Genomic DNA, 12,725 nt, shown 5'->3' with positions numbered 1-12,725 from the left:
TGGATTCCAAATTAACCTATACTCCCTCGGCCTACCAAAGGCTATTGCAATCTTCTAGGTAAAGAGAGTAAAAGGGTTTCAAGTCAAGACAATAGAAATGAAGATAAATGGACAGTGGAGAAACAGGACTGGGTGGGTGGCTATTAAAAAAAAAAAAAGTAATAACCTACATTTTCTGTCCCTTGACTTTATGAAAGGCAAGGTTCGAATGATGCTATTTAATCCTCTAACAATCCTGTGAAGCAGGCATCTGTTATCCCCAGAATATACACAAAGATGCTAAAGTTTAAAAGAAATTAAGTAAACATCTCAAATTTGCATATGTTTAGCTGGGTGAACAAAGACCTGAGTCCTAAATGTCTGAATGTGAGGAACAGATTCCAAGGAAGGGCTGAGAGCCAGGAAACTGGGAGATTAGTGATACCTTTAAGAAGGAGAGTCATTCCAGGAGAAATAAGGTTTTGAAAGGACTCTTCAGCTATGCATGGTGTGACATGCTGGCTGGATATCTAGGAAGATGCCCATCAACAGCCAGATCTGTGGGATTGGGGCGGAAACGAAAGATGATTCATATCTGACTGATAGCTAAAGCCATCAGGTGGGCAAAAATCGAAGAAGATCAAAGAGGCAAGAGTAAGCCAGCCATGGTAAGAATGGAAAATATAGCAGACTTAATAACAGAATTGCAAAAAAGTTTAGCAGAATAATAAAAATGCACCTGCTTACATACTCGTATATGTTCATTTACTCCTCACAAAAATCCTATGATATATTATCCTCATTTCATATATGACTAAGTTTTGGGAAATTAATTTGATCGATGTCATTCAACCAGTAAGTGACCAAGACCAGTATGTACCAAATTTACAACTCTTTCCACTATTTTTCCAAATTGTTTTCCCAATATACAATCATCCATCATTGCTGAAGGTATAAAATAGACGCTAGGTATCTGTCAAAGTCATCCAAGTGTGTGTTGGGGGGTTGGAGGGAAGGCAGGAAAAAGAGTCATGAGCAGAATGTGTTAAAGGATTAAAATTGGGGGGAACAAATACATGATACATTGCTGTCCATACCATGCTTCAAACACCACAAATTGATAACTATACAGTTTTCTCCAGAACCCAGCATTTAACTCAGAATCCTTCTCAACCCAATGTTTCAGACAGCTTCTAGTATTAAAAAACATGCTAGATAAAAACCACCTTAGTTTATACTATTGAAATTGGGCCCTGTAGGAAGATTTCCATCCTTGATCTGAATAATATTCAATTTGAGTGCTTTAAATTATCAGAGTACTCCAAGCTGGCTGATAAGGAAAACCCATTAGAAGGTTAACATCATAAGCTAGAAAATAGAGAATAATATATCCCAGAGTCTTGGTAAATGGCAAATGGAAGTAGTAGTTAGAAAGCAAATATAGTTCAGTTAGGGTGAATGCATAACATACCCAGATTTAAATAAAATAAGCTGCACTAATAAAACTGAAGAATGGCTTTGCTTAGGAATTTGGCAGAAAAAGACATGAGGGTCATAGTGGATTGCAAGTCAAGGAAAAATCCTGCATGCTTTAGATAAACAAGCATGACAGCAAAATGCATAAACATTAAAATGTGTAAGTCTTCCCTGGTAATTCTCCCAAACTCAGACTCTGCTTAAAGCACTGCCCCAAATCTGGGAATGTGCAGTTCGTCTTCTTACTTACACCTTACCAACACAACCTCAGTCACTTCCACCTTCAATCAGCATTCTACTAAAATACCTCCATGCTCAAAAGTAACCTATGGCTCTCCACTGTGTACAAAATTCAAAATTTCCTCTCCCTACAAGCACTTCACAATCAGCATGAAACTTATATTTTTACTGTGAGCTTCTGTGACAGCCATTCACAAACTCTGAGCTTCAGCCTGGCTCTTCTGCCTGCCCTCCCTTGGACACCAGGGGCACACTTTGGCATCTGCACCTTTCCTCACAATATTCTCTCTGTCTAAAAAAAATTGTCTCCCTTTGTTAACATGTTTTCCACCCACCCCTCATAACAGAATTTAAGTTTTGCTCTTCAGGAAGCATTTCCTGTCCACAACAGCTAAAAATGATACTTTTACCTATAACATCAGAGCCTGTAACCATACTTATTCACATTTACAAATTAACTCTGCTCCTTCTATTGCACTGTAATGTGCATTTTCCTCTTCCCATAGACCATAAACTCTGTGTGTGTATCCTCCCCACCCCCAATTTGCCCATTTCTTTAGAACACAGAAATTAATAGATGTGTAAATAATTGATTTGATGAACCTACAGACATGGCAATGGAAAAATCATGTATTGTATTGGAAATTCAGCTCCAATATTTTCTACCTGAATTCTGCTAGAGAAGTAGGTTCAAAAAAGGAATTAGAAGGCACCTGTAACATACTTTAATAACGTCAATTCAACTCAGTGAATATTTACTCAAAATCCATGTGGTCCCCATATCAAATAGTTTTGCCACATTAAAAAATTAAAATAACTGAAGGCCAGTCTTGGAGAAGAAACAAAAAAAAAAAATCACAAAAGGTTATTTAAAATATTAGCGCAGGATGTGAAACTATCACCAGAAATCACTCTGCATCTAAATATGCAACTCCTGAGCTTACTTAAGAACACAGCACTATGTAGAAACACACAATGTGATTTATAGAGGATGTGATGCAGAATTGTATACCTGAAATTTATGTAACTTTACTAACAATTGTCACCCCAATAAACTTTAATAAAAAAAAAGATTCATGAAAAAATAAAAGAAAAAGAAAATGCACCATGCTTACTGACAAATTCAAAGGGTACATGGCCCACAAGACAAATGCACATTTTCTAGATTTACTAGATCCCTGAAAATTCTAAATGTATTCAATTTTCACTAAAAGAACCAAGCAGACGATTCCATTCAATTAGAACTGGTGAATCAAAAACCCTGATTCCATACCGCCTGTGCCTTCATCAAATCACATCTCACAATTATACCTTCAGCTTTCACTGAGGGGTAAACAATCCCAAGCTGCCTTCTGCCTTCTGGAAACACATGTTTGTTGCATGGATGTTGTTGAACACATTGTCCACCATACTCCTCATTGCTCTGGATGTAATTCCCCTTTTGAGAAATATGTTTAGTGTGTGTCTCCTCCCTATGGAACTAGGATGCTTTATTTACTATGAGAATTATTAATTTCCTCAATTCTGTGATGTAGGTCCCACCCCTCCTACACACATGCACACACTTAAATGTGTCTGAAATTGGAATGAGTATTCACGTTTGTGTTGTGTATATACATATGTATATATTCATATATACATATATGTGTATATATATTCTTATGCTCATATATGTGTGCTCTGTCTATATATATATATATATACATGCACATATGTTTGTGTATACATACTAGTATATACAATGATTTTCTCTCCCAATGCTGTTATAAAATTGATATTCCATTTTATAATTAATCATTTATATCAAATAAGGAAAGAATCAAATATACTTTTCCCCTTTGTCTAGTAGGAAGACCAAGTCCAAATTTTCAACCAACATATATTCATATGCTCTATTTTCTTTGTCTGTCCTGAGCTCTTATTCTAAGTTTTTCCTACTTCTGATCTTTTAAATTTGTTTTTTTTAGCATGCTATCAAATGTCCTTTTACATTAAGTAATCTTTAATTCTTTGAGCAATAGGCAACATATAAGGGCATAACATCAATTATTAAATGTCTCTTGCCTATACAAGTTCAAATAGTTTACTCCTGGTTTCCAAAGTCTTCAAATATAAGAAAATAATACTGACACAGAAATATTAGGTCCAAGTATTATATAAACAGGTAAACTGTAAAGTAAAATCTACTGCCTTTACATTTTTTGTTTAAATTAATTGTAATAAGTTTTGCTACCTGAACCTTTTCCCCTCTCTGTTGCACAAATAATGTTATCATCTTAACCACTTCTGTATGATGACAACATGAATCACACTGAGGTTTTCGTAAAACTCTGTCATTATTTCCGTTGAAATATTTTTTGTCTGCCTCCTGATTCTGGAGGACAGCCACAAGTATAGCTCTAGGTCAATCCAGTAGCTAGAGAAGTATTTACCAGAAATCTCAGTGAGCAAACCGCCTGCGCTTTTTATCAACACCAGTGAAAGGTCCCAGAGAGGTGTCTGAGGAGAAAAATAAGTTGTTCTAAGAAACCATTAGGGGATTTATACTTGAGACTCTCTTATCTCTTTTTTTTTTTTTTTTTTTTCAGAAAAGGTCCCCTGTAAGGGGGTGAAAAATCTACCACTGACACCATGTGTGTCCTATTAAAGTTGTTTTTATTTTAGAGTGTTGTAAAAATTTTATATATTTTACATTAAGATCAGAGTAGCTTACTGCTGTGTAAAATTCATAAAAGAAAGGCCTCTTTGGAATTTTCCTGTCCTTGCCTTGCTGCACACATAATGCTGGACCTTCGGTGGCACTGTAGTTGAGAAATCCTTTTAACAAGTACCCATAAAAGAGACGAGTACATGTTGCTCCAGACTATAATTAAACGGGGTAGTAGAGACTCCAGATGGGAAGCTGTACTGAATGGCACAAAGGTGGGGCTTCTTTCACTTCCTCGCTCCCGGGCCACCCCCACCCCATTCCGGCAAGCAAGGCTGGCACCAGGACATGCTCAAAATGAAACTGTTGTCTTACAGGCCCTCCTTCAGCCTCCCTGTGATGGGTGCTCTGCACGCCCTTAGAGTTCTACGTCTAAGCACAAGACTGCACCTCGTTTTGCTCTCTCTGGATTTTCCATGAACTCCTATGCACAACACATTGGAGCCCACTTTTCTGCTCCTCCATTCTCTCAGGCCTCTTCCCTCTGAAATGTGACCATTTGTCCGTCTGAAAGAAGTCATTGCAAAAACAAAATAAAACAAAACAAAAAACAGGAAACAAAAACAGTTTCCAATAGTTATCACCTCCTCCACTTTCTAGCAAAAAGTAAAAAAAGTGAAAAAGTGGTGGGTGGGGTTGCAGAGAGAGTGGGCATACTTCCCAAGACACCACCTAAAGCTCATTAAGATTGCTAAAGCAGGAATTCCGGACCCGTGAGCTACTGACAGAAACATTTGGGGGCAGGTAGATCGATCTTTTTTAAACATAAATGTAAGATAATTATTATACATTAACACTTAAAATGTGTCTGCTTATGGGTGGCTGTCCCAGTTTATAATCACTATAAAATAAACATTACAATTAGTTTTCATGTGTGTAGGGCACCTGGGAAACAGTAATTTGCTTAAAGTGACTAACACAAATCACTGATTTTTAAAAATCTAATAAAGTGTTCAGCATAGCAAACAGAGGGGCAACAAAAATTCCCTTTTAGATGCTGTCATCTTCATATAAAGATTTCAATATCTACCTTCCTGACAACTATGAAAGTTTCAAAAGAAAGAGGTTTTATTCTTATCCTTTCTCTTCCAAACTACTCTTGAGGTTGGCATGTATAAAACAGACCACATAAATTACATCTCAAATGTAAACAAAATGTACAGAAATAAAGAACATATGTCTAAAGCATATTTTCTTGACCCTTATCCTACTGAAAATGTGCTTATTTCCTGCTCTCAGTTTAATCCATCACAATCTACAACCCTCTTTAGTTATATTATCTAATACCTAGTCCACATGTTGCTGTCAATTTATATACAGAAAACAAAGATTAGAGAGGTCTTATTACCAATGCCTTTTAAAAAGTAGATGTTTACAGAGATTAAGGGTCTAAGTTACTAAATAATATTTTCTTTTGTTTCCTACCAAGTTAAAAGCCACTTTTTAATAAAAGCAGATAATGGTTAAGTAAGGTCTCATAAGAGGAATAAGTTATTTTCAAGTTGAAATAGCATATAGTAGTGGATTTTATATTTAAATTTTAGCACAGTCCTGAGAAAATACGACTAGGGCTTAAAGAATTGCACTAAATTGTTACTAACAACTGAGGTATAGTGAATTGAGGCAACCCATGGGCAAAAGGGACAAAAAGCTATCTGAGCATATGTCAAAGCATCACCCAAATTACTTTAACAGTCTGACTGCTTAAATATGTCCGAAAGAGAAAAACCATGCTGGGCACAGAGCTACTAGATGTGGGGGTGGGACTCGGACCCCAGTCCTCTGTGCTGATCAGGGAGCAGAGATGAATCTGGGTGTGACTCAACACAAGGCAGCCTCAGCTGGAGGGCAACTTTCAAAGGCTAAGGATGGAAAGCATAATCTTGAAGTCATACTTTTTTCCCCCCAACAAACTGAGAATTGATGACTGTAAAATTATAGAAGAAGAGGTCTTAGGAGGGACAGCTGAACCAAAGCAAAGCCAGTGGCTCAGCACTTTGGCATTTATGAAATGACCTCTGGGGTATGTTTCACTAGATATTTCAAGTTGGAAGATGTTGGGAAGGGGTGGTGGGTGGTGATGGCAGGGTACCACGTTTTACAAAAGTATTTCTAGAGCAAAAGTAAAATGATGTGTCTGTTGGAGGGAGAAATCGTTTAAAGTTGGCTACTTTGATGTTGGACAACCATGGCTTCATCTTTGATTTTTATTATAAGTCACGAGGAAAAGGTATGGGAAAACTTGTGTTTCCTAGGCAGCAAAACATTGGTCCTTCTCGCGGCTCTACCACTAGAAACTTGTTATATATCACCTCTGATCGATCAGTCAGAGCGTCCCGAGGTCTCAGTTCCCTCCTCTTCCCTAATATCCAGTGGGAGGAGCAGGGATAGTCACATGATATAACCATTGAATCATTGCTAAAACAATTTCCCTTAAGTCTTCAAAAGTTCTCCTTCATTCAGGTCTTGAACCAAATGGTACTCCCTCAATTTCCCTGAACAGCCTACATAAAACATACAGGCTGGTACTCCCACGCAACTTTCCCTGGTTCATATGCTGCTTTATTTTTCTTCACAGCCCTTATCTCCACATGAAATCATGCACTCATCCGCTTTATTGCCATGATTCCCACTAGAAAAAGCTCTATAAGGACTCTGAACCATATTATTCCTAGACAAATGATTGGTACAGAGCAGTTCTCAGTAAATAACTAATGAATAAATTAAAATTAGTTGTCATGAGACCTTACAAAATAATGAATCCCATTCAGAAAGGACTCAGGTTGAGGTTCTGTTGGTCAATCATGTGAAAGACTGAAAGATTACAGCCACCTCCAAATGTCAACATTTTCCCCTGTACATGAGCACCTTCTGACTTTGATTTTGTTCCACAACCATGATCTTGTTCTTCCATTTGTCATTTAAATATATAATAGGATGTCTATATTTTTTAATTAATATTTTGCCTAATATACAACATGGTTCAGACTTGAAATTCCTTCCATTCAAAAATGCAGGTTATATATTAATAGAACAAATTGGTCCCAACAGGATAAATTCTATTAATTAGTATACTCAGCGTCGGAGGAAGGGAAGACACATGTGCAGTGAGTACAGCCTTCATTTTAAGTAATCCATTCTTTCACACCCTTGTTTCCTGTACTCATTGCTCGATATAATTTTTCTCCCACTCACTGTTCATCTTTCCCTTATTTTTTTCCCCATGGTATTTTATGCGTCTCTCTTTTTGTCTCTTTCCTCTTTCTCTATCCTCCTGCTATCTTGGTAGCTAAAACAACAGGTCGTATGTGGATTTAAAAAGAGTCTTGCTTATTCTTTGAGGGTTGACTATCTGTGAGAAGGAAGGAGGAGGAATGAGAAGGGTGAAAGCTGCCAGATATAAAAGGCTTGGCAAAGGCCCAGTACAGCTGCTGAAAGAGTGTTCGGTTATTTGGTTGTAAAACAGTGCTCTTGGGCTTACAAGTCTCCTCCTCACCCTTCAACATGACAACCACAGAACCTACCCGTATGTTTTGGCAATTAATCTTAGAATCACTGGATTTTAGAACTGGACTGGATCTGAGAGCTTGCCTACCCCAATACCCTCAATTTTACAAATGAGGAAACAAAGGCCAAAAGAGGTTAAGTGACTTGCCAAGGGTCACAGAATTGATGACTTGACAGGGTACAGAGACTCAGATCTCCTGATCACCAGACCAGAACCCTGAAAAATGAGTGTCAACAAAGCCCAAGAAATTCTACAGGTTATGTCATTAGAAATGAAAGAAAAGATAAGTAATCAAAAAGAAAAGTTTGGGAATGAACACTGAGTCACTGCAAATGTAAATTAATCCATGACTTAGGATATTTCCAGATATTCATTTTTTTAAAAGCAAATAAGCATATGACAATTAAGGGGAGAGTAAGCTAAAACATTGTATTATTTTATTTTTTAATCTTGCATCCATTTATTTTTACATTTGTAATAGTTTTTAGTGTAATATCTTATATACTTAGTGACTACTGCATTATGCTGACCTCTAACTTATGCCTTCCAGTAATCAAAAGCAGCTGATTTTAATGCGCTGGTGCTTTGGTGTGAAGGAGGTTAAGGCTATGTTTGTGTGCAATCAGGTTAAGACTGGCTCCAACAGGAGAAAAATCCATACATATGTTAAAAAGATCTGAAAAAAGGCCTGTATTCCCAACCTGATTACGACTTACATTTTTGCATGGTTTGTCAAAGCAGATCACTAAAATCAAATCAAGATGTAAAATGGGATAAAGTGGTTTTCTTCTCCATTCTTCCATTAATCACCGTGACCTACCAAAGAAAGAACTTTTTGCTCTCTCACCTGAGGCAAGGTGAGATACTCCACTGGAAGTTATGCCAATTTTTACCAATTGGTGCTCAGTTCCAAAATTAATTTTCTAGTTTTCATTTATTACATTTGTAAATAGAAGTTATTTTATTGCATAGTAATTTTCCATTGCTATCAACAATTCTATGGTAGTTACCTTTTTCGAAATCATAAGACAATAAAACAAATTCCCATATAAGCTTTTAGATCTACCCACTTTAAAGGTTACATAAATATTGAATGTATTAAACTGAAAATTTCAATTCAGGGATCAGAACAATATTCAGTCTCTCCTAATAAATAATACTTGGTAAAATTTAAAGACGAATTAAATCAGCGTTCATTACTGGTTCACTCATCAAAAAAAGAATATTTGCAGATGATACATAAGGATTTATTTTGGCATAATTTAAATTGCTGACAGTGTCAGGTTGTACTCTATTAAAGACAGCATACTGTTGTTGGTAGCACAGAACATACGAGTGCAATAAACATTATAGGTTAACAATCTAGCTGTTATCTACAAAAGTCCCAAGCAAGACTGGGGCGAGGGCAAAATAATTTGGGAGGGGAGGGGAATATGCTGGCTCTTGTTACACATAAGCATGTTTGTTATAGGAGCATTTTCAGGTTAATTTTTGCTATGAACGTAAACCACAATTGGGGGGCCACGTTGCTGGGAGAGACACGGGGGGAGGGTTGTTATATAAACAATATACAACAAAGGATGTCTTTATTTCCAATACCTAAATACATCAGGTTTGTTTTTAGGCACAAGGTTGCAGGTTAAATGCTCTCAGCTATCCAAGAAGTGGCTTATTAGTTTTGTAAGAAAATATTTTCTCATATTTTGACTGAAAAATACCCAGTTTAAGTGAACAAAACCATCCTTGTTAGTGAAAAGCAAACCCAAAAAAACTTTGTTTCAAAGACCCAGCAAAGCAAAGCAAAACTAACTCAAGAGGAAAAGCTGCGTTCCTAATAGTAGCTTCTGAATCTGGATCTAATAGTTCTCAAAGGCCGACTGGAGTCTTCCAGTCTTAAAAGTTTGTCTTCCTCCATGGATCATAGACATTCTCTATGAGGCAGCATAATACAGATATAAATCCATTTTGAGCAGACATATATTCTCTCTCTGGGCTATAACCACAAAGCTGCAAAATGAGGCACCAACAGCAAGAATAAAGGCAAAAAAAAGTTTTGATTATTTTGTAGGGCAATTTTCCAAACGCAACTTCCTTTTTTGCTTTTCTATGTTGTGGACTAGAAAAACCCCAACTTCATCTCTGGTAATATAGCATCGGCTAGTGATAAATAAACAGTAACCAGCGATTACGCTTTAAGAATCACAGTGACAGCACTGAGAACTACATTTCAAACATACTGACTCAGCTTCAGCCAGCACCTGAGCTATGTACGCTTCTCCTAATTTGTAAATGGGCCTAATCCTGTTATTACAGAATAATTACTGCAAATCAGCACAATTACTACAAAGACATGAATAAACACACACATACCAGTAGCTGTTTTCTACAAATTATTATCAAAACAAAGAGAACCGGCTAATTGTGGTAACATTAAGACAATGTTTATTTCTCCCAGTGTTTGGGCAAGTTTATTTTAAGTTGTCATCTTCAACTAGCAATGATGCAGATGATTTTACAGATTCCATAAACCTTTCTAATCTAAACTCTTCTCAACTGAAAGTTGGCTGCTTCCCTCAGAGCAACATCTGCAAAGGCCTGATTTCATAAGAACTCGCTTTTATGGTACATTAGCAAAAAAAAAAAAAAAAGAAAAAGAAAAGACACACTTTTAGAAATCTCAATTTAGAAAGCTCATTTGTAGTGCACTCCTCTAAATTATTATCAAGTTATCATGAAAGTAAATGAAATATTCACTCTATATTCCTCACAATTTAACCGTTTATTTCTAAGTAAGTATAATGTGGAAATTTACCCTCGCACCAATGTTATCAGCAGGTTTCCTTCATGGATAATTACTCTTTATTGGGAGGGAGGGTGGTTAGGGAAGAAGAAAATTCAGAAGCACACAGCCCAAACTCACCTCCTGGGCAGTGCCTCATGGCCATCTTACATCTCCTGGATTCAGCAATGGTTGGACATGGTATCGTGTCTTTTGCTGGTTTTTTGACAATTTGCCGTGTTCGGGTTTCCAGACCCCATTTAAATCCACATGTGCGATTATTTCTGCTACAAGTTCCCCATTCACTCCAATGACCAACTTCACATCCTTCTAATAAAGATTAAAAAAAAAAAAATACAAACACAATAACAGTTTGGTATCCATTTGCTCCACTGTCATTAAATTTATATAGCAGTGTTTCTCCACTACCCTTACTCCCCACCTTCAGATACCAAAAATTAAGTTGTAAACCCCACAAAGACCTATATTCACCTTTCAGGAACTTTAAGTCTTTGGGTTACTTTCATCTACAATATACAATTGCCACATAAGTAGTTTAAAAACTATTACTTTCTATTTGTCTTAGTTCATTTTTTCAAGAGATGTTTCTGGTCCAATCTAAAGACACTGAAATATAGAAAACCTATAGTAGGAGATATTTTCATACTGTGACAGAAGACAAAATTTTACAGGTTAATTCTGAATGTCCCTACTGAAACATAAGCGTGCTAGCTTTATTATGGAAGTAAGTATTTGGTGAAAAGGATAGGATGTTTGTTTTGCATTTTCTGATTATCTCAATTCTTTCAATAGGTGTCTGGAAACTAACTACAGTAAGTATTTCTTATCCTCTAACTTCGTGCTGTACATTACTATAGTTTGAAAAGTAAACAAACATGATCAGATATTGAAAAGTGTATGTTTTTCCTAGATATGTAAAAGCTTTTAGTATTCCCTTTTGGAAATTCATATAGTGGAAAAGCAGGCTCCCCTCGAACCCATTGGGATGGGGTGGGGGAATAAAAGGACAAAAATAGGCAAAGTTAAACTTCCTCATCAAATTCACCATTAAAAAGCCCCTTCACACTAGCAGATGAGGATTCAGGCCCAGAGCCTACACACAATCTTTCAGCATTCAGGATCTCAGTAGGCATGGTTACTCTAAGATTTTTCAAAGGTAAGATTTGTATTCAGGGTAATGCATAGAACTCAATTTGTAATGTGTTTATATTTAAGGGTTTCATAAGAGTTTCCACTGAACGTTTGTAATGAGCATGGGTCTTGCTTCTCAAAAGCCAACTCAACATTCTGAATATGCTCTTCTAGTGACTTTCTTATTTTTTAATAGGGTGTTGCCTGTATGAATGTATTGACTCATATAAATAGGATCATAAGTACACATTTCTTAAAAAAATCTTTCATTTTAAATGTGTTTTCTGCAAGCTTTCAAATATATAATTATAGACTATTCTAGCAATATTTTTACAGAAAAAAAAGTTCTCAATTTTCTTGTAAGTCTCCATTTTAAGATGGAAAGCCTCACTTATAATACATAGCTCCATTATATATCATATCAGATGTGTAATATGTCAAATAAAATTCAGGGGTTGGTGGTTAAAGGGATGGGAATAGAAAGAGGATTCCATTACACCTAAAAATAGATTCAGGCATTCATCAAAATGTAGGTACTGACAGATCTTTAAATTTTAATCTGTAGTATAGGAACCAAAACTGTATAAAATCAGTAAAAAAAAAAAAAAAGTGGTATAAAATCCAAAAACCAAAGTATTTTTCGAACACTCAAAAAATATAAAATTTATGAAATGTGTATTCCTAACTGATATTATAAACAGTATATATGTGTATATTAAATTACGCATTCTAGATATCTAAGTTTAGTAAAATTGTTTTAATACACTTTGCAACATGTAATCAATCATCAACGAAATATATTTCACCCAAAAATTTTCTTTCCAGTTGGTATTTTAAAAAATAAACAGCTAAGCAAGAAGCTCCATAAGTAATATACATAACAA

The 12,725-nt window shown here is 36.0% G+C and overlaps 1 protein-coding gene across 1 annotated transcript in view; it reads right to left on the bottom strand.

Moving 5' to 3' along the window:
- The window catches only part of RSPO2 (R-spondin 2), a 151,278-nt gene that overhangs the window by 38,719 nt on the left and 99,834 nt on the right, over nt 1-12,725 (bottom strand). The window contains exon 5 of the mRNA XM_019750562.2: nt 10,831-11,019. Coding sequence (XP_019606121.1) covers nt 10,831-11,019 — 189 coding nt within the window. The remainder of the gene's footprint in view (nt 1-10,830; nt 11,020-12,725) is intronic.

The sequence above is a fragment of the Rhinolophus sinicus genome, linkage group LG12 (assembly GCF_036562045.2).
Source record: "Rhinolophus sinicus isolate RSC01 linkage group LG12, ASM3656204v1, whole genome shotgun sequence".
Classification (NCBI taxonomy): Eukaryota; Metazoa; Chordata; class Mammalia; order Chiroptera; family Rhinolophidae; genus Rhinolophus; species Rhinolophus sinicus.
This window is presented reverse-complemented; position numbering and strand designations above follow the sequence as displayed.